The 12,859-nt window shown below is 42.5% G+C and overlaps 1 protein-coding gene across 2 annotated transcripts in view; it reads right to left on the bottom strand.

Moving 5' to 3' along the window:
* The window catches only part of LOC135377970 (uncharacterized), a 41,484-nt gene that overhangs the window by 27,710 nt on the left and 915 nt on the right, over positions 1-12,859 (bottom strand). Inside the window, exons 2-4 of one of the 2 annotated variants that reach the window (XM_064610757.1) lie at positions 11,797-11,972; positions 11,422-11,557; positions 10,531-10,601 (exon numbers count right to left, since the gene is read on the bottom strand). In XM_064610757.1, coding sequence (XP_064466827.1) covers positions 10,531-10,601; positions 11,422-11,557; positions 11,797-11,958 — 369 coding nt within the window. In that variant the 5' untranslated portion in view covers positions 11,959-11,972. The remainder of the gene's footprint in view (positions 1-10,530; positions 10,602-11,421; positions 11,558-11,796; positions 11,973-12,859) is intronic. The other variant, XM_064610756.1, reaches the window with a different exon arrangement.

Below are 12,859 nucleotides of genomic sequence, written 5' to 3'. Positions count from 1 at the left end.
GGCAACGACATCTATACGCCACGATCACCTGGCGACGTGAACACCTCGAAATTCTGGTATTCCTCCACATAATCGTTATAGGCAGCCTTCGCTTGCGTCCGATCATGCTGTCAGTGTTCCATATCAAGCAACCCTTCATGAGGACAATTTGTATGTCATCTGTGTTCCCTCTGTTTACTTTGATGGGAAAGCACGATTCACAGAAAAAGAAAAACCCTAAGCGCTGGTCGTTTTCCACGCAGATCTGGGAAATGGCTGAAATGACCCCAAAATGCCCTGGTGTCGAACAGTGTCACTAAATGAGGTACCCTATTCAGTGACTCCAATGGCAAAGTACCTCTATGCAAGGATGGAGTTCACCACATGACACTGATGATTCGCGAAAGACAGCTACACGGTGGATTTGGTTCAACGGAGCCACCCTTCCTTGTCGCAGGGGTTAGTAACCCGCGATGCGAGGTAGTCTCGACACCAAAGGAAACGTTCCAACCAGTCAACGAATCATCATGACATGGCTTTTCTTACTAAGCTCTCGAGTGGAACACACAAATGCAGAGATTTTCGGAGTCCAAATTTTGCCAGCGTACGTTTTTCGGAGTTTTTCGAACAACTCCGAAAACCCGGAATCCTACTTATAAGTACAGGGTTCCGGGTTTTCGGAGTTCATTTCTGTGCGTTACCGGAGGATGTTTTTCGAAGTTTATCGTGTTTTTTTAAACGGAGTTTTTCGGAGTGTATGATTTGCAGCTCAGTTAATATCCGAAATTCGGAAAAAACTTGACGACGCACGCACAGTTGTACAGCGAAAACGCAGTTCTCACATGTATTGCTTCAACACTAAAAAGACACAAGCTTAACAATACATTTCGTGCGACGCACACTGAGGTGTTGCGCAGTTCCAAATGAACCCTTTCCGTGTGCAGTGTTCACTGTTATGCGGCAGTACTTACATACGACAACCTCTGCATCGCGATCGCGGGACAATGTGAACTCCTCGAAATCAGGGTACGTAGTCGCAGGGCAGTTTTCACTTGCGTCCCATCCCGTCGTCAGTACTGCAACTAGTTGCCCTTACAAAGAGACCACTCTGTATGACCTCGGTTCGATGCTTATTTGAGTGCTTAGGACACGTGTCGGTCAAAGAAATCTGGAAACAGACTGGGGGAAAACCCGGGCGGTGAATCCTCCAGTTGTGGAGATTGGAGATGGAGAGACCGCCGAAGAAAACGGTAGGTCACGGAAACCATTATTGTGTTGCAGTGGGGCCGGTATCCGAGGTCAGAAGAAGCCCAGGACACAAAAGGAGGCCAAGAACAATAACCCGGTTATCAGGGAAAACGTCTGTCAAGGGGAGTTTTTCGGATCAATCCGAATTGCTTAAAATTTTACCTCAGCACGTTTTTCGGATTTTTTCGGATAAATCCGAAAACCCGGAACCCTACTACTCTGACAAGTGCCAGTCGAAGGGCTTCCAGACGGATGGTTCAAGCATTCCATTCACCTCAAAAGGCCCTAGACCAGCTACCTGACACAACGGATTTTCTTTGAGGTATACTTAATGTTTTCTCGTGTGTGTTTCTTTATCGTGATACATTTAATTTTGAACTTAAATTGCGTTTATGTAAAATGTATCTTACCCCATCATTAGATCACGGAAGTACACCAAGAACATTTGATCCCTCAACATCAAATGAACTCTGGCAACACACGAAGCACATTTGGTTGGGTGTCATGGCGACAAACATAACTTTCTATGTGCCTGTCAGCAACACAGTTCCACGAGGCCAACTTCAGGCCCTGCCACCTTGTCATCACCACAATGCCGCTGCAGTTGACAGTATCGTGGCATTCTATCAAACACTCGGTATATCCATGTCCCACGTTTTGCTTGCTTTTGTCAAACCTCTATCAGGGCCCTCATAAACCACAAGCACACGCGAGTCGAGATGATGTGACGTCCCGACCTATCTTTTCACTGGCTATGTGGCACATATCGAGATGAACAGCAGCAAAATTGTTCGAGACGTGCGGAATGATTTTAACGCTAGTGATAGTCTAACGTTGGTGTAACCAACTATAAATTATATGTATGGGTGGCACTTTCCTTTGAGGACGCAGCTGACATAAGGAAGCCCTTAGAAGAAGGGGTATTCGATTTGACTGAGCCTCCCCCCCCCCCAAAAAAAAAATGGTAGTGAACTCCACGACAGAGACGCACATACAAGAGCCATCAAAATCAGTGTGAAGACTGAAGACATTAACGTTATGGTTCGTCAGTCTCTAATGGAATCCCTCTGATAGAGTACGAGCATCATGTACCTTTTAAGCTTCCTAAGATGCAAACAGCGTGTCCTTACCAGTCTGGTAAGAACCATAATGGTTCATGGAGCAAGCAATGACACGTACATGGGGAATTGCTGATTCACTCATTGCAGTCAACTCAGGCCTTCAGGCCTGCGTTACTATGCAAAGTGACTATAAGAGGGTTTGCAAGAGCCGTCACAATACTGGTATTCGCGAGTATTGGTATTAAAGGAGCAGTGAAAGACCACTCTTTTCGTTCTTGGCTACGGTGGGTTGCATATGAGACAAGCCTTCTTGCACAAAAACAATGATGGTCACTGACCTGTAGCGCGCCAAAGAGAGGTCTTGGATCCGAACACCCTCTAGAAACCCCTCAGCTCCTCCAGAGAGCTTCAGAGAGAATGAGTGAGGTTGACGTCACTCCATGGGGAGGAACGCGACGTGCGAACCAATCGGGTGGGTGACTCAAGGCTGCTTGCTTCGGTGCACCTACATCACAGCAGTTGCGCGCAACTGTAGTGGGAACCGAGTTGCAGCAAAAAGTTGCATCGTGTCAATCGACCCTTACGTCACGGCAGCAAATCAGGTCGCACATCCAACGTCATGCCGTTCTGTACAAGACTGATTTTTCAGGGTGTTTTTGTAAATAGACCTCTCCCTGTTTGTAAACAAATGACGTCATAGTGTTCGATATAGCGCCACCAGTTTGATAGAGAACTACCCTCGAAGCTAGGGGCGAACAAGGTCGCGCCCGAAAGCCACGGTCTTGAGGGGATTACGATGGTCCCTCAAATGAATACGACCTTCGGTCCTACTTTCCTTTCACTAGGAGGCAGCAAACAAGTGCCCATTCGTGGAACCAAGTCCTCCCCTTCCGATTTCTTTCGGTTTTAGTGCAGGGCACTGTAGTTTTAGTCTGTCTACCAACGTCATGATGACGTTTCTCGGGTAGAGGTCTATTGAATTGCGATGTGGTAAGACAACGTTCATCGAAAATATTTTGCATTGTGGCTCCTAATACACTACTTGCTTATGACAGACTTGATAGATCAGGGCACTCAAGCAGGGGGCAACTTAAGGGGGTGTCATGCGGGGAATGACATCATGTAACATTCGCCTACCCCTTGTGCGCACCAGTAACGCCTCGACGGTATATCACGACGGCTTCTACACTCTTAAAAATGAACTTCACCGCATAGCACGCTCCTAGCCCACCATCATCCCGAACGACATCGTTCTCGCCTCCGATTTGCCGAAAACAGGAGGCGTACGCTTTTTTTTCTTTTCTTTTTTTTTTTTTTTTGTATGCAATACATAATTGGTACAAAAAAGGCAAAAAAGTTGAGAAGGCGTACGCCTCCTGGTATGCGGTGAAGTCCATTTTTAACAGTGTAGGTATGTACGGTACTGAACGGGATATCTAGCGGCAAGGTCGCGTGCAAAACACAATGCTTCCGAGAAACTCGGAATCAACAAGAAAATATTAGATAAAATTTTTATGTGTGCATTACCTTTGAGTCATTATAGGGGTGGATGGAGGAATAACACTTTGATGAATTGCATAAGGTGCGCAGAGAGCAAAAATGTCGAGAACCACTATGAAAGACTGCTTGATTAATTAAACACGGTTTCCAGCAATCCTAAATGTCCTTTCACTGTTCCTTTAATTGTTGGAGATATAGTTCTCGTAGTGGAAAATACTAGTTTCATACTTCACAGTTTTTGGTGACATCAACACGTACATCAGTGATATTTGGGGTACTTCCATCAGGGTGTTATCCATCGTACCCTGTCAACTTGGCACCACCTCGCGCGTATAATTCTCCTTCCTACTCGGTGCTTTTATGTTTCTGCCTCAAGCATGACCATGTCAGGGTTCAATGCCCAGACGCTGTAGGCATCGCGCAGCAATATAGACGAGGGACAGAAACAGCAGAGAAAAACACACATATACAGGACAACTGCAATGCCAATGTCAAGCCTGAGAAGGCTTTGTGCCAAAATGAGCCAAAAAGTATGGCTCATCGTCATCATGTACTTGACAATAACAGAAAGTCAAACTATGAGTTGTTAGCAGTGTACCTCGAACGTTCTAACACTCCTTAGTACTATGAGCGATGCGATACTATGAACGTATACTTGGGCGATGAAGGAAAAAATACACAGTCCAGTCTGGTAGTAGTGGGAACACAATAAGTCCAGGGAATGAAGCACTCTTTGAAATAAAACTTTAATATACACAAGCTTTCGTGCAGAACCTGCACTTCATCAGGTGAAGATACAAATAAGCGTACAGCAGAACTGGGCTGCTGTACGCTTATTTGTACCTACACCTGATGAAGTGCAGGTTCTGCACAAAAGCTTGTGTATATTAGCTTTATTTCAAAGAGTGCTTCATTCCCTGGACTTATTGTACTATGAGCATACATAAACTGCCACTGACATTTAAAGAATGCACATGCTAGGATACACTGCATGCACATGCTGGTCTAGCCAGACTACATTGTTCTTCTGTGTTAGATTTGCATCTTAGTTTCTCTCGTTAAAGTTATCCATGCCGTATGAAAAAAACGTTTACTAACAGTTGTTATGAACTAGCCATTTCAGAATAAAAGCATTAATTAAATATCAATTGTAAGATGCCTTACTATACTTCTAGTCATCTAGCAGCACTGACATAATTCTTCCATGAAATGCATAAATGTGTATACTCACAAGCTTACTAAGCGTATGTCATGAAAAGAAATTTGGGAATCAGTAGGGATTCCACAGAACCTCACGTTCCACAGAATACCTCAAAGGGGCACTGAAGTGGCAAAAATTTCTCCTTGCAGAATGAAAGATGCTGTTACCTTGACATCAACATACAAAGAACGGGTTGCATCGTTTGTGATTTATGAGCGAAAGAAGTCAAAAATTTATTCTTTCCCTCTCCCACTCCTTCCCAGGAAGGCCAACAATGTAAAAAAACGAGCCCTTATCAGTTTCGTCAAACGATTTGTCCAATCATCTCTGCATTCTAGCCCTTCTTGAGAAGGGGAGGAACAGCGAAAGCGTAAACTGGCACTTTCTTTTGCTCATAAATCACAAATGATGCAACCCGTTCCTTTTGTGTTGATGTCGCGGTAATGGCATCTTTCATTCCGCGGAGAGAAATATTTGCACTTTACTGTCCCTTTAAAGGAGCAGCGACAGCCTCCTCTGTATTTCTCCCCTTTGTTCTTGGCTGTGGCGCATTGTGCAACAAATAACGGTGATCAAGCTGATCTGTGGCGCACTTTGATCTGCACACTCTCAGGGAACCCATCAACTCCTTCAGAGAGCCCGTAAGCAAAGAAGTGAGGCACAGCTCTAGAGTGGGGGAACAGAGGTGAAGAAGAGCAAGCAATGCCGCACCGGGTCCGTAAGAGACTAATTTCCAGTGGCAAAGAAGAAGTCACAATGCTGATGCTACATCACTCTCATCTCCTTAAGTCACGTGCCTCCAAGGTGCTGCCTCATTGCTCAAGCCTGATTTTTCGGGAATAAAAAAATTTGAATTGCTCAGTGACAAGACACCGTTCTGCGAAAACAGTTCGCATGGTGGATTCTAATAGATGCTGTGTGCAGGTGCTGTATGAAATATTCCATTACACAAAGCCATAGCATTTTTGCATAAACAAGAAAACAAGCCACATGTGTACATCTGGTTTCGTGTTTTCGGGTGGCAACAGCATTAGCAGGCGTACCTTTCAGATATTACACGGCTGTGCAACCGAGACAAAGGCAACCGCTGGCTGTTTTGAGGTTTATTAAACCGTAATCAGTAACTGTGGTCTCAAATCTGTAGCACTGGTCATTGGAACAGCAAAAACAGTGGTAGTCTGTCTCCCCGTCGTCCCCTGTGCGTGTTAATGTTCTGCACTCGATTTCCTCAGCAGAAATCAGAAAGGCTACATATTTGAGTGTAACAAGATATTTTTTTACTAAGTTTTCATCAGAAGCGTATACGAAGAGGGGAGTCAAGTCCTGTAGATCACATAAACAAAATACAGAAACCGACACTATGAAATCAATCTTACGTTGAAAAATTGCCGAATTTTGGCTCCTCCACCTTCGAGCTCAAAAATTGTCAGAGCAGACAAACAGGCTACACTGTGGCAGACTACACACACAAAGTGTTTTTAACAGATAGATCTTTAAAAAAAAACTGTGGGAGCAGCACAGATGCCATTTTTGCAAGTGGGTTATACAGCCAGGCGAACATTCTTTACAAGAGAGTGTATATGTACTAGATGATTAGTTATCAAAAATTCATTAATCAACCATTTAATTGCAGGTTTTTAGGCAAATGTGAGATAGTAGATGAAGGCAGTCAATATTTAAAGCTATCTCATCCATCGTCAGATTTTGCCATTCAAGTGTGTCACGAGCGTAGGAAGCAAGCCTCCCATTCCATGTAGGAAGGCCAAGTGCCATGGAGCAATGGAGCTCAGTGACCCAAATGAGCCACCGACACCAAAGGGGGTTGTCCTTCCTACACCCTTGACATGCATAGTTTTAGATTTAGGCTGACTTGCATGGCAAAACCCAGCGATGGATATTTTGGAACATGTGCTCATTTATCCAAAAGCCTGCAATTAGAAGGTTGAATGAATTTTAAGTAATTATTCATGTGGCAGTTACACACTTGCGTGTCAGACTTAATTTTATTTCCTTCCTAAATACACAAATTAACAAATATACATCATTCTGTCCCTCTGATTCAAACTACCAATATGATAGTGGTCATGCAACAGCCCCTTGATGTAAAAGCTGGATTAGAGTTGAAGGGCATTCCCCAATAGTGATAACAGTCAGTTCAACTTATGCTCAAGCCAGATCACAGCAGAAAACATGGGAGCATATCTGATCTCTCTTTTGGATTTGAAATAGCAAAATAATGTGCCGCTACTTTGTGAGGCGAAGTGCTTGTAATTGTTTGCAAACTTTTATCACTGCCACCTCTGTCCCAAAAAATCAACACATGAATATGAAGAGTTGTATCACATTTATTTTTCTCAAAGCAAGAATGTGCTGCATCAATATGCTATAATTACCTGTTTCGTTATGGGTTAGTGCATATGCCAATGTCTGCAGTACAGGAATGTCCTGAAAGCATACATGCAAAAACAACACACTGATGAGGTGTCATGCATAAATCTGTAGTATAAGGACGAGTCACCCACCTTGTAATTCAATGCGACACTCAACTTCATACGAGTCACCGAGTATAGTTAACAATATGAAATGAGCAACAACACAGAGGATATGGCAGATTCTGCATTTTCTGGGACAACCTTCACTATCTTATGTTCTTCACACACAATGTATCCCCATATAGGATGTGGTTAGAGATTCAGCGTATGTTTTTGCTCAACACATGCAAATATAAAACTGAACTTCTGTAGCTAACAGACCAGGAACTGAGAATAAGCCACAGTAACATCTGAGCACTTCCTGATTCTATACCTGCACTGGAGGTTTGTATGCATTTGAGAATCGTACAACTACGGTAAGAGCAGGTGATCCCTCATTATAGAAGGCAACCAGTCATATTTTCACACCAGTGTATTACAGAGTATCGATGACTGTGACCTGCCACTTGCTGTTTAATAAGCGAAGGGTTAATATGTATCCATTTTGGAATTTAGTAATAGGTTCACATAAGTCTACATACTCTCTGTACACCTAATGCTACGAATACATATACTGCAAAAAACAGAGGAAGAAACACGTATCTTGGCATTCTATAGAAAGATTTCAAGCTGTTATGTGAAGTTAAGTCATATTGAATAGTGGTTCTTGATGGATGGAAAAGTTGAATGATGCCTTATCACTTCTATCACTCCTGCAGCTAGCACAAGTCTGCTAGCACAAGTCTGTGCTCAACAGGCTCATGCAAACTTTCCAATTACTATTATTAAAAAGAAATTAGATATTAAATTATTTGATTAAATTAACAAAGTGCCTCTAGGCAGCTACATTTTGAGTGACAATCAGGCAAGACAGGTTTAACCAGCTCGTGTTCATGCTCTTCTAGCACCGCTCTTAAAGTCAGAACATACATAGGGCCCCCCCCCATGATGGTCCAGTTCTCACCACACGTAGTCTGCCATTGGCTCTTTTAAATTTTTCTTACATTATATTATGATAGCAAAAAATACAACACTTCATTATCACCCGATTTTGTTGACACAACCACACTGCAGCAACCTAAGACATAATCAATTCAACACCTATGTCAGTACATTTGTTTGGCTCAACCTACAAATGTGAGTCTTGTGACAAGAATGCGCACCACTGACTCTTGGAGCTGTGAGCATACCATAATACATAATAACATTAACCATGAACAACACTGCTGGTGATTTGGGATAGCTGGTATAGTCTCATACTGCAGTAACAGCTTGCAAAACCAGACACTCCAAGTGCTGATTTTTAACTAAGATACCCGACAACTCGCATTAGGTACTTTGCCCTTTCGTTCACAGACCTCTGCAACTTATGCTACCTGCCTTGTCCTTACTAACTCCATGCACACACGTCAAACATCTACCAACAACATACTAGTTATATTCAACCTATGTGACCCAACCCATCAACAGACTAGTGCATGCCCCCCAAATACCTGTCAGAACCAAAAAGGAGTAAGAGAATAATGATGCAGGAAATTCTGAATGACATACACAAAGGCTTATATGCACATCAGGGCTTGTATTCGCACATTAACTTCTCCAGAGGGGCAATTGTTTACCTCCAAGACTGTGTAATGCTATGTTCCCGAATGAGCGAATTTTACAGTGAGAGCGAGAAAGGCTTTCACTCCCGTTTATCGATACAGCGTCTGGAGCCTCTGTTCCCAAAGGTGTGCTCACAAGAAATGCTGGAGCAGAAGACCGTACTCAATGAGTGTAATCTCTCCAAGTCATTGAAGATAATGTCGTACTAGATGTTTTAAACTTCGCACACAGTAAGATATAGACAGACGCAAATGTGATTTTTATTATTATTATAATTGTTCTTCAGCGCATTCACCAAGCACATTGAGTTGAGCATTGATTTCGGAGTCGTAGTGTAACAGCTTTTAATTCCTTTGTGTCCTTTGCAATGATCCTACTAATTCCACACATCACACTCATCTTCACTGCAACATTGCTTTAGTTTTTTATAAACTTGTTTTCCCAACTTTCTATCACTGGTTCTGCACTCGCACAAAGCCTTAGCCTATCTCCTGTTCTGTGTACATCTGCTGCAACACAGAGTCCCCTAGATGATTCTGAAGCTACTTTATTAACACACGGCTACAGTAGACTCTCGTTCATTCAAACTCATATATTTCAAACTTTCAGTTAATCCAAACTGATTTCATATTTTTGTTTTGCCTGCCATGTTTTCAACGTATTGAAAAGCTCCTTAATTCAAACAGCGCTTTTGCCTTAGTTTTCATTTCCTTATAAAATGTTCCATCCAGCGGAGAACTACTCCCACACGTCGGTGTTGTCATATCTTGAGGCACCCGCCTTTGAACACATTGCTCACCTCTAGATGTATCTGTCTGCTAACGAAGAGTCTCGTAGGGTACTTGCTTGCAGATGGCATTGAAAATGTTGTTTTGAGGACTCTTGTGTTGACTAAGCAGTCAACCATAGATAAGTTTCTTCTAAACACCTCTCCATTTGTAGACTGTTGAATTAATAAACTTTGTAATGGGCCTTTTACCAGTGTCTTAAGTTTGTCCCAAATTATAATCAGGCTTATGTAGAGTAAAGGTTAAGAAGTGTGCTTTGCATGTGCAGCTACCTTTATAACAAATCATGATTTTGTCTTGCAGCATGCATATTGATGAATTTCTGGTAATTCAAACACGTATGTTTTTAGTGAGGGCAAATCAGGTGCACAGTTGGTGGGTGGATGTACTGTAATACATTTGTTGACAGTCAGCTCTTGAGGTGCATGGCCTTTTGTCCTTTGTCCTGTATACTGTTACTGCAGCATGAAACAACTTAATGCAGACCAAGGGTCTATGTTTCAGAGCAGTCACAGCCCTACGTATTGCAATGTTGGTGTAAAATTTAGAGAAGATAATGTGTGTGCATAAAGAAAAGGCTGTGAGAATATGTATATATACATATAGTTGAGCATACACATTCCAACAAGCTCCGTTATATTAAAGCTGATTGCAGCGTTACTCCATGCCATACTTACATATGAACGTGGGCTTGTACTGAATCTATGCGGCAAGGTGGACACTTTGGTTGATAATCTCACAGTATTTCCTGAAAGAAATACCTTAATCAATACAAACAGAGATGTCATGTTTGCTTAAATACCCACTTCCAACCTTAGAAAGTTAAACAGCGCAACAAAGGCTGTGAAACAGTATGCAGATAAATTGCAGTTTCAGATAAACAGAATTAGTGATTCTCACAATAGAGATTTCTACTAAACCGTCAATAGGATCACCACTTGTGTGATTATGCATTTAAGCTCATCGGGGAATAAGATATCAAGTGGCACTGTTCTGCAATTGGTTCCGACTGACACAGTACTTGAAATGGAGAGCGGTCAACAGTTTGTTAAATCTGTCTGGTAGCTAATGAGATATTAAAGAAATCTTAGAGCAACTCTTTCAGAATCTACTTTTCTTCTCTTGCTGGTTCAAATCCCTCTGCAACAGGTTACGTTCTCCAATGCTCATCGGGTAGCCTATAGTTAGTAGGCTTATTATATGCAAAGGAGCTGTGGTGCTGAACATCTCAGCAGGAGGCAGCCACAATCATATCCACTACATTCTCATGTTCTCAGAATTAATACAAACGTGAATACATATGATGCAAGGTTGTGCAGAAGAAAACTGTACCCATCAAAACATGTGCAGTCTATCACTGAACATAGCTAAACAAATTCCTCTAGATATACCCACAGGCACTTTAGTGATGTCATTTCTGATCAGCACTACATGTTCCCTGTCGCTAACTCTGAGTAATGTGATGTATTCATGTCAATTCTGGAACAGCCGCCAGTGATTCACAAGCCCCCCTTACACAACTAGCACGAGAAAATCAAGAATGCCACACGGAACACAGAGAGGCTTACCTCTCTTGTCATATGTGCTGTTGTAATCTTGAGATCGAATAAGGCTTGAACTTGGAAGGAAGAAAGCATGGTCATTTTTTGCATAGAAGTACCGCTTCCCGCCAAACTTCCCATCTCCTGCTCCAACTGGGTTATCCTGAAATTGGCAACCCATATACAGTCTATACAAAATAACTTAATTGTCTGTAGTACTCATATCTATTCGTATACATACTCTTAACTCTTTGCTAATTTGGCCAGCACAAAAATAAAAGCAATGACAACAATTTGCCTGGCTTCGTAGCCCTCGTTCTATCAGAAGCTTGTGATGTTTCCTGTCAAGTCTAAAGCTTGTGGATAAATAGATAACTCTATCGTATCACTCGTTATACTTACAAATTCAACACCAATGGCCCAGTTTGTTGAGACAACAGGGATACGCCCAACAAATCGTACCCAGCCATGTTCTGGACCATGATCAAACAGCCAGACGACACGGTCTCCAAGTGTGAGAAGAGGCCCTGGATCTTCAACCATGGGTTGCCTCACCTCAGCCATATCTATTAAAAAATCTATAACAATTAGTCAATATAGCCATGAAAATTTAAGGCATGGGATCAACAAGTCAATCACAAACCTACAGAAACTGTATGTTCATCCAGAAGTGTGTAACTTGGAGGCCTCAGATACATAATAGCTCGAATACATTGAGTGGTTGTCTAGTTATTGCATTTCAAAGATTGCTCCATGAAGCAGGCGTTCCAGATTCCCTCATCTGGCAACAATGACGTGACTCAATGTGCCATCTGTGGAAAATGTGCCTGTAGGCCATGCCCGCAACATTCTCGGCATAGTATTCAAGCACTCCCACAGAACACAAGGTTCAGGCACTAAATTGGCAATAGGCACACCTGCATGAAGTCGGTAAATGTTGGCTAAGAGAAAGTAGTTGACTGCTTCCTCTACATGTAAGCCTGCACATCAACATAGAAGGGATGCCGAGTTTATAAAAATAGGTCGCTAGGATGAGGTGGTTCAGCCGACAGCTGTTAAGTGACCTCTGCCATGTGAAGCGGATCAGATGACTCGGCCAGCAGCCCAATGCAAGGCTTGTGTCGGCAGTATATCCCCAAAGTGACAGTGTGCCGAAAAGCTGTATAAATTACGTCAGAGCTAAAGCAGTCACATGTAACCAAAGATAGATCAAATACACTTATTTTTGAAGTTCTTATTTCAGTAGATAGGGCTGCGCTTCAGTCCAGTCGACTGAATTTTCAAGCACTCTTGGGTGACTCTGTTGACTGTCCTCTACTAAGAAAACTTTTAGCAGGCATTATTTCAGTTTCTTCAATGTTGGTATGCGACCACGTTTCTGTTGGGATGGTATCACAGCACGTCGAAATAAGATATTCGAGGGAACAGCGAGAAAGCAGGTGATATCTAAGTATGGATATCAAGA

Source organism: Ornithodoros turicata, chromosome 1 (assembly GCF_037126465.1).
Source record: "Ornithodoros turicata isolate Travis chromosome 1, ASM3712646v1, whole genome shotgun sequence".
Taxonomy (NCBI): Eukaryota; Metazoa; Arthropoda; class Arachnida; order Ixodida; family Argasidae; genus Ornithodoros; species Ornithodoros turicata.
This window is presented reverse-complemented; position numbering and strand designations above follow the sequence as displayed.